The 20,390-nt window shown below is 32.9% G+C and overlaps 1 protein-coding gene across 1 annotated transcript; it reads left to right on the top strand.

Annotated features, from left to right (window-relative positions):
• The first annotated feature begins 17 nt into the window (after window positions 1-17).
• Window positions 18-14,731, top strand: LOC134249705 (uncharacterized). The gene is made up of 25 exons (XM_062732052.1): window positions 18-342; window positions 667-875; window positions 982-1,278; window positions 1,430-1,755; window positions 2,015-2,148; window positions 2,230-2,303; window positions 2,403-2,537; window positions 2,664-2,840; window positions 2,999-3,582; window positions 3,741-3,879; window positions 4,249-4,478; window positions 4,672-4,790; window positions 5,894-6,008; window positions 6,642-6,686; window positions 6,848-6,901; window positions 9,070-9,300; window positions 9,942-10,084; window positions 10,262-10,565; window positions 10,886-10,955; window positions 11,143-11,888; window positions 12,008-12,101; window positions 12,335-12,522; window positions 12,724-12,921; window positions 13,208-13,398; window positions 14,053-14,731. Exons 1-25 carry the CDS (start codon window positions 160-162, stop codon window positions 14,323-14,325), a joined length of 5,259 nt encoding a protein of 1,752 aa, XP_062588036.1. The 5' UTR covers window positions 18-159; the 3' UTR covers window positions 14,326-14,731.
• Window positions 14,732-20,390: the final 5,659 nt, after the last annotated feature.

The raw sequence follows: 20,390 nt of genomic DNA, 5'->3' as shown, positions 1-20,390 counted from the left end.
ATGACCAGGAGCTGACAAAAGCTTGTCTCGGTGAAGATGCTTATTTGCAACTGGATTTTAGGCAACGATTGTGAGTTACGGCGTATGATAACAGAAATATAAATTATTTTGCTGAACGTGGTAGTAATCCCTACTGTTTAATTAAGTTAGACTAAGAAAATGGAGATTTTTAATGTGAACTTGTTTCTATTACTCTTTTCTCTGTTGATGGAAGTGCGTGGTAGTGAAACTTTTACAGAGAAATATAAAACATACGAGGAGCACTCGGGAAGGACGTTAACCGTATCAACACATGGAAGACTGCGAAATATTATTGATTTGGATGACAAAAGCATTGTTGCGGTAAAGTTTTGATTTGAATAATGCACACTCTAGTGGCACCTTTAAAGCAACTCCATTTTTATCTATTTTTTTTTAGATTAATTTAATTTTGTATTGATGTTTTTCATGTTGTTAAAGCTTATTTTTTGAGTTTTGCTTGTTTCATTGATCACGGGATAAAACTCTGTCATTCATTTTAGTGAAATGTGATTGAAAATTAGGCTACATGTTCATGTTATGTGAGACTAGATGAGACTATTCATTTGATTTAAAGGTGCGGTTTCATCCTGGGCATAGTTTTCCCCTTTTGATTGTTGTCAAAAAATATTAGTAGTTGTTTTGCAGAAAACAATGTGCCGTGATGCCTTAATTAAAGTATCCTTGGTGTCCATGAACTCCATGAAAGACTGGAAAATCGGAGATGTAGTTATTGCAAGTGCAGTCCTTGGCTGTCGACTTGCATACACAAAACAAGGCGATGGGGTCTTAGGAAAAATACTTGACATAGAGATTAAACGTAAAGGTCTCATATATCTAAAAGTAGAACAAGCAAGGCAAGTATACTGCATGTTTAGATCACAGTCTTGATTAATTACCAGGGTATATAGTTGTATAGACGATAAAGCATTTTTTTTTTAGATTTTTGTTTGTTTTTTACAGCCCTCTTGATATTTTAGAGGAAGTTGATGTGTCCCTTCATGCAAAACATCGAACTAAAAGAAGTAACTCGAATTTTCTTTCAAACATTTTGGATAGCATCAACTGGGATGAAGTGGCAAACACAACAGTAGTATTTAATCCAGAAAGAAACTCTTTTTCTCTCTTGAAAATGGCTAATAATCCGGAACCTGAAGTACGGATATACAACTCGTCAAGTCAAGACCAAATGATAACAGGAACACATTTTAATTTCACGTGTTCTTCCTGTTTTGGGACAATCGATCTATCTTATCACTTGTTAGTAGAATTAGAAATCTACCACTGTTTAAATGCAAAGATTATATTCCAGATTTCAATAATTTATCATAGAGTTAAAAAGTTGTAATACTATTTTGCATATTGAATTAAAAATTAACCACTAAAAATTTTCTGAATATATTTTAAATAGAGAAATGAGGATAAGAAGAGACCAAAGAACTAATAAACCCATCATAACTTCGTATCTCTCTCAGATAGAAGGTGAAGTTTCCAATAATTATCAGTTTACAGTTGAGTCTCAGAGAGAATTAACTCTGAAGATAGAAAAGGAACTACTGAGATCAGGACCATTAGTACTTCATCCGATTCAACTAGCAACCTTCAAAAGATTTCCTCCCATTCATTTGGCTATAAACGTGCATTCGATTACGACTTTGTTTGCTAATGTAATAATGAAGTCTTCCAAAGAGGTAAAAATAGACGACGCCTTCCAAACATCAGGAAAATTTGTCGTATGTGAGTGTGTTCTTTTGCTTAACTTTTTATGTACTCGTCAGTCTATGTAAGATATTGTTCGTATATAGTTAATCTTTTTTTTCTAGCGGGGCTTTTTGTATGGTGAAAGTTTTAAAGAAAATATAATGAGACACATATTTACAGTTTATCCACCTAAGTAACAAACTAAAAGTTAGAATGTTTAATTGGAACAAAGGTTTTCGGTTTTTAAGGAAAATAAAATAACATAATATATAAGTTTTACAATATTTCCTTTCAGCTAATATACATAGTCAAAACATTGGAGAACACCCAAATTACGTCTCAACGTACGACTGGCTTATGAGGCACAGTGCACGTGAGGGGATGGCTTCAAACGATTCTTTCTCAATCAATATCACCATTTCTCAGGAAGTTAGTTGCCTCTCTATCATTTTTTGCCTCGATTTCAACTGTTCTCAAAATTCATCTTCATTGTTCAATTTTTTTTATTAGATTTTTATTAAGCCATTCATTGAATGGAGGGAGCGAGACATTCGATTCGATTTTGGATCTCCCTTTACTGTAAGGTAGGTTTGTTGTGTAAATGAGTTTAAGCTTTACTGAATGTTTCTAGACGAAAATATATTTCTGAGCTTTACGTCTGATAATTATTTTCTTCTGTGAAGGTTAAATCAAGAATTGGATATGACGTCATCAGTTGCAGATGTATCACTCTGTGCCAATGTGGCATCTCGAATCACAGGTGTATTTTCCACTGGAATAAATTCCTTAGTCGTAGATGCTTTCGGGATTTCGATATGGTACGACTATGACTAAAGGTTATATATCTAATTTCTGATATGTTCTATTAATATCACACTGAAAGTTGAAGGTTCAAATTCATCATTATACTATACATGAAAATTATTTCTATTTCATTTTTTAAGGGGAGAAGTTTCAAAATTATCGAAGGCCCGTGCAACAAGTGTTTCTTTACTCCAACAAAATCTCTCCAATAAATGCCGTGCCAATTGCTTTGGATTTCAACAACTGATGACTACATCCATGGATGTTTGTGGTTCACCAAAAGTTGTTGTTCTTCGAAATTCATCGATGTTTTCTACGTAAAATATCTCTAAAATTAACAAAATAATTAAAGAATATTATACCAACAATAACAACTGCTTTATCTGAAATCAACTTCAGACAGTCTTGTTTTCCGAAGATAATTTCATTTATTTAATTTTGTTTCTGCATCATTAAATTTTGTTTCTGCATTTAGATTACGAAAGTTATTTGGGAATGCCATTTTATTTCTGTCGGAGGAATCCAACGAATCGTCATGGTGTGGACATCCTGGAAATCCTTGCACCGACTGTGATGACTACTTTCAAGATAACAACGTTTGCTCTGACAGATATGTTACACCAAATCTAGCAGAAGTTTTAACTAAGCTTGTCAAGTTCATTGCAGCTGAATGGCCAGGAAGAAAACTTTTGATTTTAGAAGCTTGGGACGAACCGACCTCGACACATCCACATGGTAGTCATGGCAACCAATCTTTGTTCTATTCCGGAAGAGCAGCCAGGATTGCGTTAAGCAAGAACCTCGCTAGTAAAGAACCAGAAACTGACAGATTAATTTTTCGTAGATTTGAAGAATTACTTAAATGCTCTGATGTTGATTACTTTGAGACGTTTTTAAAAGATTCTGTCGTGGATATATGCGTTGCGGATGATTCTTCTTCTTTGTTTACAAACCAGAACAACAGGAGGAAGAAAAGAGCAGTGAAATCAAACAACATCGTTAAAGTGAACACTTGGAAGGAAGACAAGGACAAATTTAATGATTATCTATTTAGCTTGGGTAAGTACAAATTAATAAGTGTTGTATTATTTTTCTCATTTAGTTATAAATAAGGACTAAAGACAAAGCCTTTTTTCTTTTTATTTTCTTAAAATAGTTTCATTATGCTGTATACTGTATGTATTACTTTTAAAAATGATGCTGTATTCTACTTTCAGTTACTGCCAAGACACTTGGATCTACATTTAAGGATTACTTTGGAAGTGGAAAATATCACCCAAAGAATAAAACTGCTGAGGAGGTGTGTGGAAAAGCAGATGAGGAGTACAGTGCGGATAATCTAGATCAGATGCAACGGTGAGATTTTTCAGAATTAAAACGTGCAATGGAATCCTAGCTAAAAAATTCATTTGTATTTTTAATATATTTATATCTTTGATCGTTTCTTTAAACTGTCAATGAGGTAAATAATTTTGAAAGATTAAGCTTATTCTAGCTAAATTGTGTTCATGGGATGATATAAAAACTACAAATAAGATATTTCATTTGAAACAACTAAAAGGATAAATTTTGATGACTGGTATAGCTAGTTTATAAATAAAATCATTAATCACTGAACAAGTGTGAATTAAGAACTCTGAATTATATTCAGTTAAAAAGTACATTTTATTCTGAGAGTAATTATTAGTATTGAAACCTCATAAATGATTGATGATTGTTCATCAGATTAATTCAGTATCCACTGGAAAATGTTGAATTTGAGGCGGAGGGTCCCAAAACCTCGTCTTGTGGTTCGGAGACGAGGGGCTGCAATCAGTGTAAGAACTACACTGATGTTGACAACCCGTGGGATTGGTGCCTGACTAGGGCCATGACAACTAGGGCTGCTACCAGACTCCGAAGACTGGTGAGAATAATAGAAGACAACGTTCAGTCTCCTTCCAAGCGATCAAGAAGTAAGGATATTTCTCTACTACTCGATCTTTTGTTCAGAAATTTCTCACCAATCAATTACAATCGGGAAGTCTAAAAAAGAATTTTTGCTAACAGTTTTATGTATAACTAACATGAAAAATCCGTAAGATACCTCCAGTTTTAGCTTTAAAATTGGCAATATTTGACAGAAATTTTTCATTTTGTTATTTCTAGGAAGTACAAATGGAATGAGCGATGAAGAACTAGGAATATGTCGATCAGGAGTTACGTTGTTTCAGACCCTTGAAGGGTGCCAAAAATTAATGAATGGAACAGATAAAAGAACTAAATGTGTTAGTTTCAATTTTTCTCACTAAGAGTACGATTTTCATCAAATGTATTACAAATTTAACTATCTGTATTTATTATTCCCCAATTCCGATGAAACAAGGATTTCCCCTTATCTATCATTGTCTGTCAATCTTTCCAATTTGGATTTACAAACTTTTTTTACTTGCGTTATCGTGCTGATTATTTACATATCAGTCTACCTTAATGGGTTACAATGTATGTTTGCAATGCATTCGTTTTTTTTTAACAGATTTTTTTTTATTTTTAAGGGGAACCAGATTTCATTTGATATGGGGACTATTGTAGCATAATCAGTACTTTCCGAATTTAGTAGTTACATGCTTCTACTTGAAATTTAGATAAATCGACGACCTATTATCAATTAACAAGGGTAATGTCCATTCTTATGACGAAACGATGTATCCTGGGGAGCTTGAGATAAAAGATACCACAGAGTCATATTTGGATATTTAACTTGAAAAAGACGTTAATGGTAATCTAACAACCAAGCTCTATGATAAACGTGATGAAGTTAATTTTTCTATCGTCAACTTCCTTTACTTATGCAGCAATGTACCTTCATAACCTGCATACGCAGTTTATATACCTCAGTTGATTCGATACGCAAGAGCATACTCTACGTATGATCAATTTCTAACACGAGGTAAATTATTGACAAACAAGTTGATGAAACCAGAATTTCAGATGTCTCTTTTAAAGTCATCAGTTCGTAAGTTCTACGATCTAATGACCAGTCCATTATTTATACATCGAATTGACGACGGATTTTTCCGTTATTTCTGATCATGACAAGGAGGACACGACGGGTGTGATCGGTCGGCAGGGGACTCTCTCCTCCATGGTACCTTATCCTACTTCCGAGTTTTTGGAGGTCCGTGTTTTCTCTGCTGCTAATTTGTATTGTTTTATGGATTTTTGCTCTAGAATACTGTTTGTTATCTCCATGTTGTACATTTAATCCGTAGCACATGAGACATCTATACAGAATGGTTATTAGATAAACGTATATCAGGTATATATAACAATAGAGCAGACAAGACAAATGTCACAAAATTATGTGTAGATATTTTCTTTTTTTAAATAGTATAAATGTATAAAAGATGCCCGATGTTGTTATGGGAATGAAAAAATTGGATGCATGAAAAGTTTCTGCTCAGGAGTTGAAAGTTCCAGCGTTTGGGACAGAATAACTTGTACAGGTAATACATTTAATAATTCGAAGACAAGGTCAAATCTGTTCGTCAATTCACCTAAAAAAAAGTATGTAGTTTTCTGACTTTTTATCTAAATATGTAGTTTGAGAAAAATGTCTTAGAATTTGATGCATTTTTAAGAAAATACCGTATTTTATAATTGGAATTGGTAAATCCATTTATCTGATTGCAAAGAACTTTCTATGAAAGCTAAATGACCAGCAGTTCAAAATAACAGTTGAACAACACAATAAAAAAATCTGGAGTAAACAAAAAAAAATCCTTAAGGTGAATTTTATAGAAAAAGTAATCATGCTTAAAATCCATTCAAGCAATACAAACTGAAAGCTGAGTAATCAAAGACCTCTAAGAACAAATATAATGGGATCAGATGCCATGGAAGAGTGATCCTCCATGGTCGAGCAGTCACAATCGGCCTTTATGAGCTCTTTAACTACATAGATTAAGTTCTGTACTTTTTTTACAAAATAAGCTAGCCGATGATTAGTTATCATTTTCTTTTTTGAGAATGAGGAAGGAGATACGATTATCGGTTTTCCCACCTCTTCTCTCACAGCTCACCATACTTTTTTTATAATTAATGACAAAAGATTTTGTCATTTTCAAAATATTTTGCAGAACCAAACCCAATGGCGGATGGCGTATCCATTCCATTAACTCCAGGTAAAATATATATACTGTTTGTCGCAACAATTTAAGAAAAAAAAATCTTTTTCTACCTTTTTATAGAAGAAAAAAGCTAAAAATTCAGGAAAACTAATACCAAAATTGTTTTTAATATTTTTCGGAAAAAAAGTTCAGATTTATTTAATTTTTCCCCTTAGCCTGCAATCAAGGTGATAGTTCAAAGATAATTCTCTACGGGAATGTTTGTTCAGGTAAGCACATTAATTATTTTTATTTTTACAAATATTACAAGAAATTTATATCGTTTGTAAATAACGAAAAAAACATTGTGCATACCTCAATTGCATCAATGGTATGTACACCAAGATATGTGGATAAATTCTCAAGTGTCCTTGGCTTTTGAGCACTTTCTCTACGTGACGTCATACATTTAACGCTTAAATACTTCTGAACACTGATTTGTAACAAAGATTATCATCTGACCAGTTTTCGAAATTTTCGGTTATGCGGTCAAAAATACTTCCTCATATTATGTTACCCTGCGTTTCTTTTTCCTCTCAGTATGTTTATTTATATGGGACTCCAAAGTCCGTTGGACAAACCAAATCCAAACCTGAATGGTTCGGCACGCCAAAGTTGATGGTGCAGAAAAAGATTAATCATTCGAAAAATGTGTAACAATTCTGGTATATCCTAGATATCTTGGATGGGTGCGCGACTAATCCTAATCGGTCGACCAGTCTGCGGGTAATTATGCCAAATCTGTCGAGTTGGTGCGAAGCTACCAGACGTATCAGTCTAATCTCTGGCGGTTGCAAGCAATAAGCGAAACCATTAAAATTGTATGTGAGGACAGATACTAAATTGATGTCTTTTTAATGCAGGACAACTACGTCAAGGATTGCCGTCGGACTTATGTGACGTTATAGACTTGATTAAACACTCGGCACCATCGAACCTTTACGTATGAGACCATCGCACTTTCGTTCAACGCGTTTACTGGAAACGAGACATTGTACTTTTGCGCGTGACCGACATCAAACCATCGGGGTCTGACGAGGCCATCTGGCGTTGGCGAGATCATCAGACTTTGGAGTGGCCATCACTCTAAAGAGTCTAATATTATGACGTCATTGTACTTTAATAAACGAGATTAAGAACATCAACAAAAAAAGCTTCGACGCAAGGGCATACTCTATTTCATTTAACTGAAACAAGGTATATTTAAAGGCAAAATATCCCAAGAATCACGGGTATTACTGCACAGATGTATATGGTTTAATTGTTTCGTTACTACTTGTAAAGATTGTAGTTAAGGTTTCGTCAAAGGTCAACATGTTCAAAAAATTATTTTTACAATAGCTCCAAATCTATGTCAGGTGTAAAGTTAGAATTTGTACAGTTTTATAATTATATCATTGATTGACAGATAGAAAGTATTACCTGAAAACAAATATTTAAAGAAAAATAATTTCTTTTAGAAAAATATATCAAGAATATTGATTTAAAAATAAAATGCACCTGCTTAATTCTGTACTCTAAGTGAAAACCATCATTGCAGAAATAATATATGTTTATCATTGAAGAGCAAGTTGGACGTGAATGGTCTCTGAAAGGCTGCTATTGAAAGTATGACATGTATGAAGACAAGACTCCTTTAAAATCCGCTATTTGCAATGTACTTTCAATTTCAAATCTTAACATTTGGACAAAATAAACCGGGAAAACAATTTTCCAGAGGTTATCTTAGTCCAACTTGCCCTTCATTGATAAACATATATTGTTTCTGCAATAATGGCTTTCACAAAAAAGTACGGAATTAATAAGGTGCATTTTTTGTCAATGTATATTATGCATTTTTTAAAATGAATTTTTCTCGATAAATGTTTTTTATAAGTATTTGTAATCAAATGGTACTTTCTATGTGTTAATCGATGATATAATTACAATCTTTAAAAGTTTGAACTTGATATAAAACCTCATAGTTTTTGAGCTATTGTAAAAATAAATTTTTGGACATGTTGACCTTTGACGAAACCTTAAAACAAACTGCTCAATCCAGTACAAGTTTACTCAAATTCTGACCAAAAAATAAAAATATCTAGGATTCGTGCATCAATTTTATAAATCTATAAAATATCCTTCTTAGCATTTTTCAGTTTTTATGATAAAATTAATAGAATAATGTCTTGCGCCGAAGCTGTTTTGTTGATGTGTTTTATAACTTCCTGCAGTTGTTGAGAAAAATTGCGTCATATATGACGATATAATAATCATGTACTAGCTTAGACTTCATGGATACTAGGAATGTGTAAGGAACTAAATTAGAACTTTATCTATGTAATAAATATACACAAGGCCCATTTGCATAGAAACGCCTATACCTAGCCATAACTCACATGCGTATTTACATGTATAGGAGATCCCTGTCAGTTCTTTACCGGAAAGGAATATAATCTTCTGCTCAAGGTGATTCTAATTTTCGAAGTTTGTTCATCGAAATGGAATCAAAAAACTATGGATTCAGAAATTCAGTCTTTGACCATCAAGGATAAAGATCTTATGACAACTTTGACTTGGTGTATGGCTGGAGAAAAACCAATATTGAAACTCCATTACCCAGATGAAGACGAAAATGATCCAACAATTGGTAAGAAAAATTCAATTAGATGTATTGCCTCTGGTCAAATGCCAATAGACATTAAAAGTAATATATTGATTATAGGTCGATATTTAGAATATACTTCCTTTTCTCCAAATATGAAAAATGCAATTTTTTATTACTATTTTGTCTGTGGAAGTTTTTTTTTTTTTAGAAAAAACCTCAGGTGGGGGGAGGAGGAGGAGGATTTCGTTATAATCCGTTTTTATCAAACAAAATACTTGCTGATTTAAGGGCATTTTTAACACTTTGGCAGAAAACTTAATAAAATTCATAACTTGTAATGGTGCAAATTATTGTTTATTTTGCACGCTTTAAACAGTAATAGCATGATGTTTGATGCTATCAAGGAAAACAACGGCTGAAAATATAGCGGAATCTCACTATAATAGTACTGGACACCATTTTTCATAACATATTTTTAAAAAGAAGAATATGGAGATAACGAACAGTATTCAAAATCCAAGTCCATAAAACAATACAAACAAAACTAATACAGTCAGACAGACATAATATTGCTCATTTCACTTGATGGCCTAGCTAAATTTTCTCAGTTCTCTTTATAGTTGCGGACTTAAGCAATTTATGATAAATGATAATGAAATTTAAAAGAACAACACTTACTTTAGGGATCGGCTACAGCTTGTTGGAGAAATATGGTTCAACTGAAAAGAAGGATTTCCTCTTGGAAACACTTCCAGGCCTTGATTATGGAAAAATAATGAGTGGTACACAAGGAATAACAAAAGAACAGGCAATTTTCTTGTTCGATGTGAGTACATGTCAGTCCTTTGTTAGCATGCAAGGTTAGATAGTCTTTTATACAAATGTGACTGGCTACTCTGTCTTTGAATAATATAGGATATCGTTTTCTCTTTAAAAGATCTAGCATCAAATATTCACATTTTCCTCTTGTCTTAGGTAATTTGTTTTAATTTCTTATTTATAGAGAACAATAAGAAGATTCAAGATAAAATCCATTAATAAGGCTGTTCCTTTTGCAACATTTGTACATTTGGATACAGCAACAAAAATTGCCCTTATAAATGCAAATTATAGAGGTGAATTTAAAGAACAAATCAAAAGTAAGTTTGCGTCAGCTGTCTCGAATGGACAGTGGGCAAATGCTGCAGCCATATACTTAAAACTGGATAACTTCATTGATAATAAATGTAGCACAACCGGCAAAGGAAGCATATGCACAAGGATGAAATGGAACGCTGAGCAGTTTAAAAAACATATAACGAGGCCAGGTATACAAATCGGGAAATAAAATAATTGTAGGATAGCTTCTAGAAATCTAATGAAGTGAGTTATTTCATCGTAATGAAATGTCCTGTATATTAGATATTTCATAATGTTAATATTAAAGTTGTCAATACTTTTCTGGTGAATATATCTACAGTGTATATAAATATCAATCACCTTAAAGGGAGATTTTATTACAATTGAACAAGAATCATGTCAAGTGTATGTTATTTAATTGTACTTGAACTCAAAAAAATTACTTGTCACGATAAAAATTATAATATTAAAACATGTCTATGTAACATTATTTTAAATAAAACTACAGTTGTAGTATCAAGAACGGACCTGTCCAGTAAAACAGGATCATCTAGCAAGACACTAGCAGCCGCTGGAAGGTATTTATTTCCATTTTAGAGCGTATCACTGTTCCATACATGTATATGATATCTATAGTTCCATACTTGTATATGATATCTATATACTTATTTATTTGTATTAATTTTAAGTATAGCCTATTAAACCTTACATTAACAGGATTTTCATATGTCTAATAAAGACTTTTTTCAAATATTTATTTAATAGATCATTAAAAATATCTGTCAACACAGGAGTGTCGTTGACCAATAGTAAACTAGCGAATCTCGCGGTTCTCGCAGGATTCGATCACGTGACCAAAGAATCGGACCATATTATAGCCAGTGTCCGAGCAGCAGCTGGCGTGAACACCGTGATAGTGAACTACCCGAATTTGAATATGCATGAGACGGAACCTCCTGTAAAAGATATGATAGAATATGAAATTCCTGCAGAGGCAGATTATAGTTTAACCTATCCTATTCTTGTAGATGGATTCAACGCTTCTGTCAATCTTTCAGATTGTTACCGGATAGAAGACATAAAATCAAATGATTTCAGGTATTTTAGATTTGATGAAAAACTATTGGAATGTTTGGAGGATGCCAGTAGCCATTCTGAAGGATGTATTAAAGTTATATCCGGTTCGGGATATCGGGTAAGATCCGACAACAATAGGAATATTGATTCCAGACATACAGAAGAGAAATGGCGTTTTTCTGTAGGTCAAGCAGTAGAAGTTGGTCAAGGAATGAACCAAAAACAGTTGTATAAACTTGGATTGACCATAATGAGATCATGTGTGCAGAATCTGATACCAAAGAGGTTAATACTTGGGATCGGAGTCCATTCAGACAGACTTTATGTGGATATCAGAGAATCAACCTCAACAGAGGAGTTTGTTAAAATCTGGGATCACGGATTCGAACCATTATACAAAGACTTGAAAGATATAGAGACTGGGTTTAAACATGGTGAGTTTAGGAATACGTCGGTTAGATAAAATATTGAAATTAAATACACTGAGATTTGCTTTAAAATTGAAATTTGTCGGTACATTTGAAGTTCTGAATGTATTCTGGTTCTTTTAAAGGTGGGGCATTCATTCAACCAACAAATAGAACAAGAGCATGCCAACCACCGCCCTTGGGATCAAATGCATATTACATTAAATATTCGAAAGAAGGGTAAATTGATATTTGTTGATCAATTTCTGTTAAGCAGTAAATTATTTGGTTTATGATTAAAATAATCACTTTAAAATAAAGAGCAAGAAAATCTAAACTAAATGAAGTATTCTCATATGTATAGTTAGAAATTCTTTTTAAAAAAATCTCAGACAAAATTAAATTATTTTCCTGGCAACATCATCCTATCATCAAATCTCTTCTTACCAAAACATGTTATCTTAATAATATAGGGAATGTGATTCGGACAGTGGTGCTTCCTCAGAGTGTTCAAAAACATCTTCCACTCGTAAGAAGGCGGCATCTGATTTTCTGGAAAGGTTGATGGAAGTGGCAGGAAACGGACCTCTGGACAAAGCAACACTAAGATCAAAGGTCAACAAGTGTTTAGTGGACCTGTGTGGGGGATGCATTGGAAAAGGTTAATTATCTTCTATAACTTGTACATATGTAATACAAATACTAATATTAAAGAGTGCAATTGATATTTTGAAAGCCTGCAGTTTTGGGATAAAGTTGTTTAAAATTCTTTTTTTATTTTGAAGAAAAATACACTAAATTATATTAGGAAGTAGTGCATATAGAAAAGTGTTTTAGAAAAAATTGCTTTTCTCTTCTAAAGGAAAAGTATGGAAAGATAAAACAATAGCGTGTTTTGACTTGATGATCTACTTTTTAAATGGATCATCTTCCCCTTTTCCGGATCTGAGGAACACCGGGGCTTTCTACAACACAGAGAACACCAAGTCTGAGGTTCATTCCTTAGCTTGTCACGATGGAAGCGCTTGTTTGGAAAATGTCCAGCTCCATTCCTTCTTACGTAAGCTAAAAGACTAGAATTTACTCTGACATGACAAAATCATAAACTCAACAAAACACCGCCATGATTATTTTCTCCTTACCTTCTGGAAAAGTGTAGTCTATTTTAATTTCACTTTTATTAAAATTTACACATACTTTTACAAATTCCAATAATGTTGGGACTTCTAATAAATTCTTGGAACTTCTAATAAAGCTCAATTCTTGGAACTTCTAATAAAGCTCCTCTTGAATTTTGTATCTTTTGCTGTGTTATTGATCTAATGATTTAATCTTACAATTTTTAGAGGAAACTTTAGCGACAAAATATAAACCAGATTCTGCAAAGACCAATGAGGAACTCGTATATGATCCTGTCGATAATCCGTCACCACTTCCGGATATCCTGGAACAGGAAATGGCCATGAGGGTGGCGGGAAATGTCTCGGTCTACATTGAAAGCAGTGGGGATGTATCAAAACTAAACCATTTACTAAAGGTAAAATCTCATGCCCAACCTCATCCAGCGACACTGATATTATCTAAATAACATTTGACAGAGTAAACGTTCTACGTATTATTGAATAAGTAGTTTTTTTAATGTTTATGATCGATATTGTTATTACAGAATATTTTAAGTTTCATTTCTGGGAAAAAGACAAAATTGGCTATGATGAAAGTTATTTCTCTTTTAATATTGTAAGCTTTTTATGCAATCGTCCGTCACAGCTGACTCTGTTTTAGACATTCATACATCATATACCGTGTTTACTAAGATAGACAGGTGCTTGTTATTTATTTATCATATTTAAACATTTTAATTCCGATAGTTAATTTACTTTTAAAAATGGATTTTTTTCATGGCAAATTTTTAAAGAATTGCTGAATGTGTATATACTTCTCTAATGACATTTGAAAAAAAATGTTATTTCAATAAACGTGTTTGGATTTAGATATATGGATTTATACATCGCTGTTTATTGGAAAAAAAATTTTATGGGATATAAAATAAAAGTTAAAAGCAAAGAAAACATAACATGGCTTTACGTTACTAGATCCTGTTTTACTATCAAAATAAGACAATAAATTTGATCTTGTTATTTTGGGCAATTACATAAAAGTGTAATGAAACCTCGAATTTGATTATTTACAGATACTTATGATTTATAACCTAAAGGTGACCAATGTTCAATTTCACCTCACAAAGTCAGTGCGAGAAAATCAAGTTATGTCTGCAATCCAGCGTAAACTTGAGCGATGGTCGTATTCTGCGTGTCCGGATAGATCCCGGATTGTAGTGGCGCCCTACACGGTCCATAAAATATCTCACGAAAGACACAGGAGAAGTATTGAACGAAGTGAAGAAAGAAACATTGTGAAACGGTTGAGAAATAATTGGGAACTTGAGTGGTTAGCGCAAACATGATTTTTTTTTCTTTCCATAAAACAATCATTTAGAAGTGCAATTTAAAACCATATTAAAGGACCTTTATTTCGCATAATTTAACAAATATATAACTCAAGTATTTTGTAAGTAAAGAATACATTTAAGACTTTTTTATAGTAAATTTAAGTCATATTTATTAAAAAAAAATTATTGATAATTGTCATTATTTTTCCTATCAAAATATCCAAATATGAAACAGATGTGTTATACTTTTTTACCCCATTATTTTACTAGATTTATGAATAGAAACCTGTTGGGCTTCAATTTTCTGGCTGAATTCAAATCAGTATGTAGCTGGGGTACTTTTGGGACCATCTAGGTTCCATTTCAGTAAATTGAATCTCCGAGATGAAAACAATAACCATACAAAGGATTTCTTTTTAACTTATTTAAGCACATTTTATTATAAAATTAGCTGCACATAATTTGTCCTATAAATTCAATCATAAATATGATTTTATATAAACAGGCAATTTTTGAGTCCAAATATATTGCTATTAAATTTGAGATTAAAATTTTTAAACTGTTTTATGTCTGTAAGTTTCTTAGAGAACAGGGTGGAATCCATTCCATTGAACGACAAGACTTTAATTAATGCAGAGTTCTAATTAATTTGGTCATTTGTCAGGCCCACTCTGTTATTTCTTGTCCTCTTGATGAGCCCAGCGTAGAACAATAGAGCGATAACTACTGCTATCAGGATCACTCCGCTGGAGACTCCCACTGCTATATACAGGGTACCTGTACAATACAAAGAAGAAATAAGCAATGTTGATCCGGGAAAACGTCAGAGAATCTGTGGAATAACTTTATACTGAATATGCTTCTACCAGAATATGTTTTGATAGTTGTTGACCTTGATATTTGTCTATAAATTCAGAAACTTTTTTTATTTGAAAAAAGAGAGAAAAAAACATTTAGTTTAAATTTACAATGTTAGATATTACCTTTTGCATTTTGACTTTGTTTTTCTTGAAAGTGGTCGACTTTACTGGGTGTTTGAATGCCTTTTGACCATGTTGAAGTAATTCCCTGCGAAATGATCTCCAATTGCTTTGTAAAGAATTCTCCCTCGGTGGTATCCTGTTTTGTAGACGTTTGGGACGTTGGAAGCCCAATTTCAGTGTGATCGTTTTGGGACTTTAGAGCTTTGGTTGTCATGGATCCCACGATTTCATCCTTACTAGAGGTTTTTGATGAATCTGTGTACCCCATTCCAGTTTTGTTCCCAAGGTGATCTGTATCGTTCTGTATGTTCAGAGGAATGATCGATGTGGGATTTGATCCAGTATTCAGAACTACTGATTTTGTAGAAGTTCCAGTGGAACTGTTAATACCTAAAATGATGATGTTTTTCATTATACAGAAACGTATATCGGGAAACGTTACATTATTCGTCAGTAAATTGTTTTACTTTTTGTATGAAGTCTAAAAAATAAAAAGTTTTTTCTACTTCTTAACTATAACATTGAGTTTAAAAGTAAATGTCATCTGGAAAATAGTTCTTTAATTTCAAGTATATCTATTTTAAACACTGCACAATATACAATTTGCATTTGAAAACATTACAACATTTAAGTTCCTCACTGTTGTGATTGCAATAATTTCTGATCTTAAAATCAAGGTTACCATTATACTGAGCCAATTATAGTACATAGGAATAGTTTTGCTCCCTTTGAATTTTTCTTTCAGATAAGGGAATTTAAAATAAAGATAATTCAAACACAACAGCGGCTGAGTGAGTTATAAGCTGTTTGCAATCGTTGGGCAAAAATAACACAGCTTAGCAAAAATAACCTATACAATTAAAACAATTAAAAGCTACAGGTTGATTTCCAAGTAGCAATTTCTTAATCTAAATTCACTTTTACCATAATTTTTTTTAAAGCTACTATCTTTCAATTACAAGATAGTCTTACTTTTGCCATTTTGAATAGGGTTTTCTGTGAGAAATTCGGTCTTATTTGATATAGACTGTGTGCCTTCCGATGATGTTGCAGTACTAAATCGTGAAGCGTTTGTTGCTGTTGTTGAAGCCACCGTAACTTCTATTCCTTGCTTCCTGTCATCAGTTGACTTAAACATTCCACTCTCAGATGACGGATCTTTTGTTCGAATGTTCTGTAGATTTACAGTACTCACTCTTGATGATCCCTTTGATTGTGTGTTTATTGTAACCTGTACTCTGGTGTTATTTACGCTTTGCGTCGTTGTTTTGTACGTTGTAACGGGATTTGAAGCATTAATTACTTTTGTTCCGCTTTCAAAAAAAATTATGTTGGAAAATTTCATTGTCTTTTATTCTCTATTGAAGTTAGCCGTAAAGCCTAAAAACGAACAACTAAAAAAATGGTGTAATTCTTTAGATTAATGAATTTACCATTGTATCGTTAACATCTGCAAAAATAATGTATTATGTCTTGTAGATTTTTTTTTTAATTTTCTTTTTAATTTGCTATTATATTTTATTGTTTCTGCTTTTTTTTTTGAAAGAAGACATCTTTTCATATAAGGTTTCTTCTTCTTTTTTTTTTTTTAATCAATCACATTTTTGCTTAAAAATCGGTATTTTTCTCTTCTGTTGATATCTTGTCTAGATTCTGCATTAAAATTTTTTTTAAAAGTATGTCCACGTATATTATTTTAAATTTTTGCTATGATACAAAAGATTGTATTACATATATATTTCGATTTTACTACTTTAAGCTTTTTTTTTACAAAACTAATAGTAAGTAATCCCTTATGTCTTGGCAATTGAAAAAAATTGCAATCATATTCCATCATAAGTTAAAAAGGTCTTACTATTGTGCTATAAATGCATGTATAAGAACAATATTAGTACTTACAAATTTCACAGCATCTTCCGGTTGTACCCAAGGGACACAAACACATCCCTGTTCCGACAGAATCGTTTTGAAATGTGCCCCCGTTGTTGCAGAATGTGTTGCAACCAAAGAGGACCTTAACTGATTTGGTGATAGTCAGAGTAAGATTACAGCGTGTCCCACATTGGGATCTCGTTAAGTTCCCACAACACACATATTGAAAATAATGTCTGGTTCCTCCTCCACAGCTTCGTGTACAATTTGAAAGGTTAGTGGTTTGATTTATATAACTGCATAAAGTACAAGGAGTTCCAATACAGGAACCGAAAACACAAAATAGTAAACTCACTTTCCACCAGTATGCATACATTTTATTGTCTTAACAAAAAAGAGTCAAGTTCATATTTACTCTTTCGTTTGGTCAGTCAACCTGTGTCGATAAAGACACTTGAAATTTGATTAAGTATCCAGACAGATACGGACAGATAATTGTAGATAGAATAGGCAATAAGTCGAAATTTTGTAAGATTTGCATACAATTTATTTTAACAATTTATTTGCATACAATTTATATTATACTGACATACTCAAGTATATTTTGTCAACCTTTTTACATTAAAGTTAAAGCTTATAAAAATTAAACCAGAAAAGTTCTCATTTGGACACATTTTCTTTAAGATCAAGAGATTTTGTTACTATAGTCATTAATACACATATTCTCAATTTTGACGCATCCTTTTGTTATGCATCGAATGATTGGAGAGAAAAAATCTTAAACCTATTTTTAGGTTTCAGAAAACGTTTATTATGATGTTCAGGATCTAATCAAAGTCATTCTCTGTCACATGAACTCCTATTTGAAAAATCTGAGGTTTTCCAGGCTTTTTAACGATTTTGATATTTTACATGCCAGGAAAACCTCAGAATTGGCGCCATTACGAAAACTGGGAAATCGCCGCCTCCAACCGAAGGCGGCACTCTCGAGTTGATTTTAGGTACTTGCGAACCGAATTAAATTTCAAAGTTATCAATAGTACATGTACAATACTTTTAGTACTTACCAGTCCGTAAATTATAGTTTACAACCGATAAACCTAGTTTATTGACTGTGAAAGTTTAGCTAATTTTTGGGAATTTGGCGGGCCATATTGGTGAGTACTACAAGCATTGTGCTTTTGATAAATTCTGATTTCGGCAATTACTTCGGTTCGCAAGTGTTAAAAATGAACTCCGGTTTGAGACGGCAAAATTTCCAGTTTTCGTAATGGAGCCGGTTCTGTCGATTTCCTGGCACGTAAAATATCAAAATCGTAAAAAAAACCTGGAAAACGTCAGATATTTCCGACTAATGAATTCTCTTCATTTACCAAGCGTTGAACCAAAGTCTTTGTCACGTATGTATATTCCTTAACCAAGCGTAGAATCAAAGTCATTCTCAGTCATATGAACTCTGTGATTTCTTTTCATTAGCCAGATGTAGAAGCTAACAGAGGCTACTGCAGCGATCAGAAACACTCTGATGGGGACCCCTACCTCCACGTACAAGGAGTCTGTAAAACAAGAAATAAAACTCTGCAGAGCTACTTAAACAAGGAACACTGTGACTTAATTTCAACTCTTTCATGAAACATATGGAGAAAACGAACAGTATTCAAGATCAAAAGTCCATAAAACAATACAAAGTAGGAGCAGAGCAAACATGGACCTCCAAAACATCAGAGGTGGAATCAGGTGCCATGGAGAAATGAGCATCCCCTGCCGACCTGTCATACCCGCTGTGTGATCCTTGTTTGGGAAATAACGAAAAACTCCATCGTCAATTCAGTGTATAAATAATGGACTAACAATTAATATGAAAAAAGTCTGTCAGCATTTGATTCAATGATAAATTGTATTTGCTGACAAGGTCATTGTATCGACCATAGAACTTACGAAATGATGACTTTAAACGAGATTGTTGAAATTCTTGTTTCATCAACTTGTTTGTAAAATTAATAATTTAGCTCCTTTTATAAACTGTTCATAGGTAGAGCATGCTCTTGCATATCGAATCAAAATATAAAAAAAAAAAAGAATACTCGCATCATTGGCATCAACGATTGCTCTTCAGTTTAATTAAGCCTTCATAAGCAATTATAAATTTTAAATCAGATTGTTTTTTAAACTTTAAAGCATTCTTACTTTTTCTCTGTTCCACTTCACTGTGTGTTGAATTCGTGTCTGTGAATAGTTAGGTTATTGTGATTACACTGTACTAGATTCCAGAGTTTTCTTATTCTTATGAGTTTTGCTGTATAACGATTTATTTGTTTTACTGTAAAGTGATGTATATATAAGACCAGTATTATACTTACACGTCTCACAGCATCTCCCGGTGGTACCTGAAGGACACAAACACATCCCTGTTCCGACAGTATCGTTATGAAATGTGCCCCCGTTGTTACAGAATGTGTTACAACCGAAGAGAATCTTTTCAGACTTTGTGCTTGTAAGGCTCCGATTACAACGTGTCCCACATTGGGATCTCGTTAAGTTTTTGAAAATGTCTGGTTCCTCCTCCACAGCTTTGTGTACAATTTGAAAGGTTAGTGGTTTGATTTATATAACTGCATAAAGTACAAGGAGTTCCAATACAGGAACCGAAAACACAAAATATTAGGAACAAAAACACTTCCCATCTCATTAAATACATTTTATTGTCTGTAAACTATTATCATATGATTGCTTTTTTATCTATTGAAGATGGTTTTGATGTCGGATTATATCTCGATGAAGAGTTTTTGATAAAACATTCTGATTTTGATTGTGGTGTTAGTCTTAGACATTCTATAGGGGAGGTTCAGAACACAATTTAAAGTATAAGTTTAAAGAAGTTAAATTTCTTTCCAAGACATTTGTTTGTAAAGTGTGTGATCCGCAATCTGGTACTAGTAAATTGCATCATAAACAAAAAAGACATTTGTCACCCCTTGAAGGTGAAAATTGAAAACTCTGCAAATTTATAATTAGCTTCAGGTATTGATCAATGGAGTTGATGTTTCACAGTCAAAAAAATCTTCAGAAGTCTTTGGAAAACTTGAAAGCCAGAAATGTTGTAACATTGTTTTTTTCTTTGGCAGCTGTGCTGATACAGGTGTTGTAAAACTCTTTGTATTTCTCCTCAAAGGTTTCAATTTCGAACTAAAACTACTTCCATTCATTATGACCGGTTCCACTGAA

The sequence above is a fragment of the Saccostrea cucullata genome, unplaced genomic scaffold (genome assembly GCF_032062105.1).
Source record: "Saccostrea cucullata isolate Sc308-1 unplaced genomic scaffold, CSIRO_AGI_Scuc_v1 ctg305, whole genome shotgun sequence".
Lineage (NCBI taxonomy): Eukaryota > Metazoa > Mollusca > Bivalvia > Ostreida > Ostreidae > Saccostrea > Saccostrea cuccullata.
This window is presented reverse-complemented; position numbering and strand designations above follow the sequence as displayed.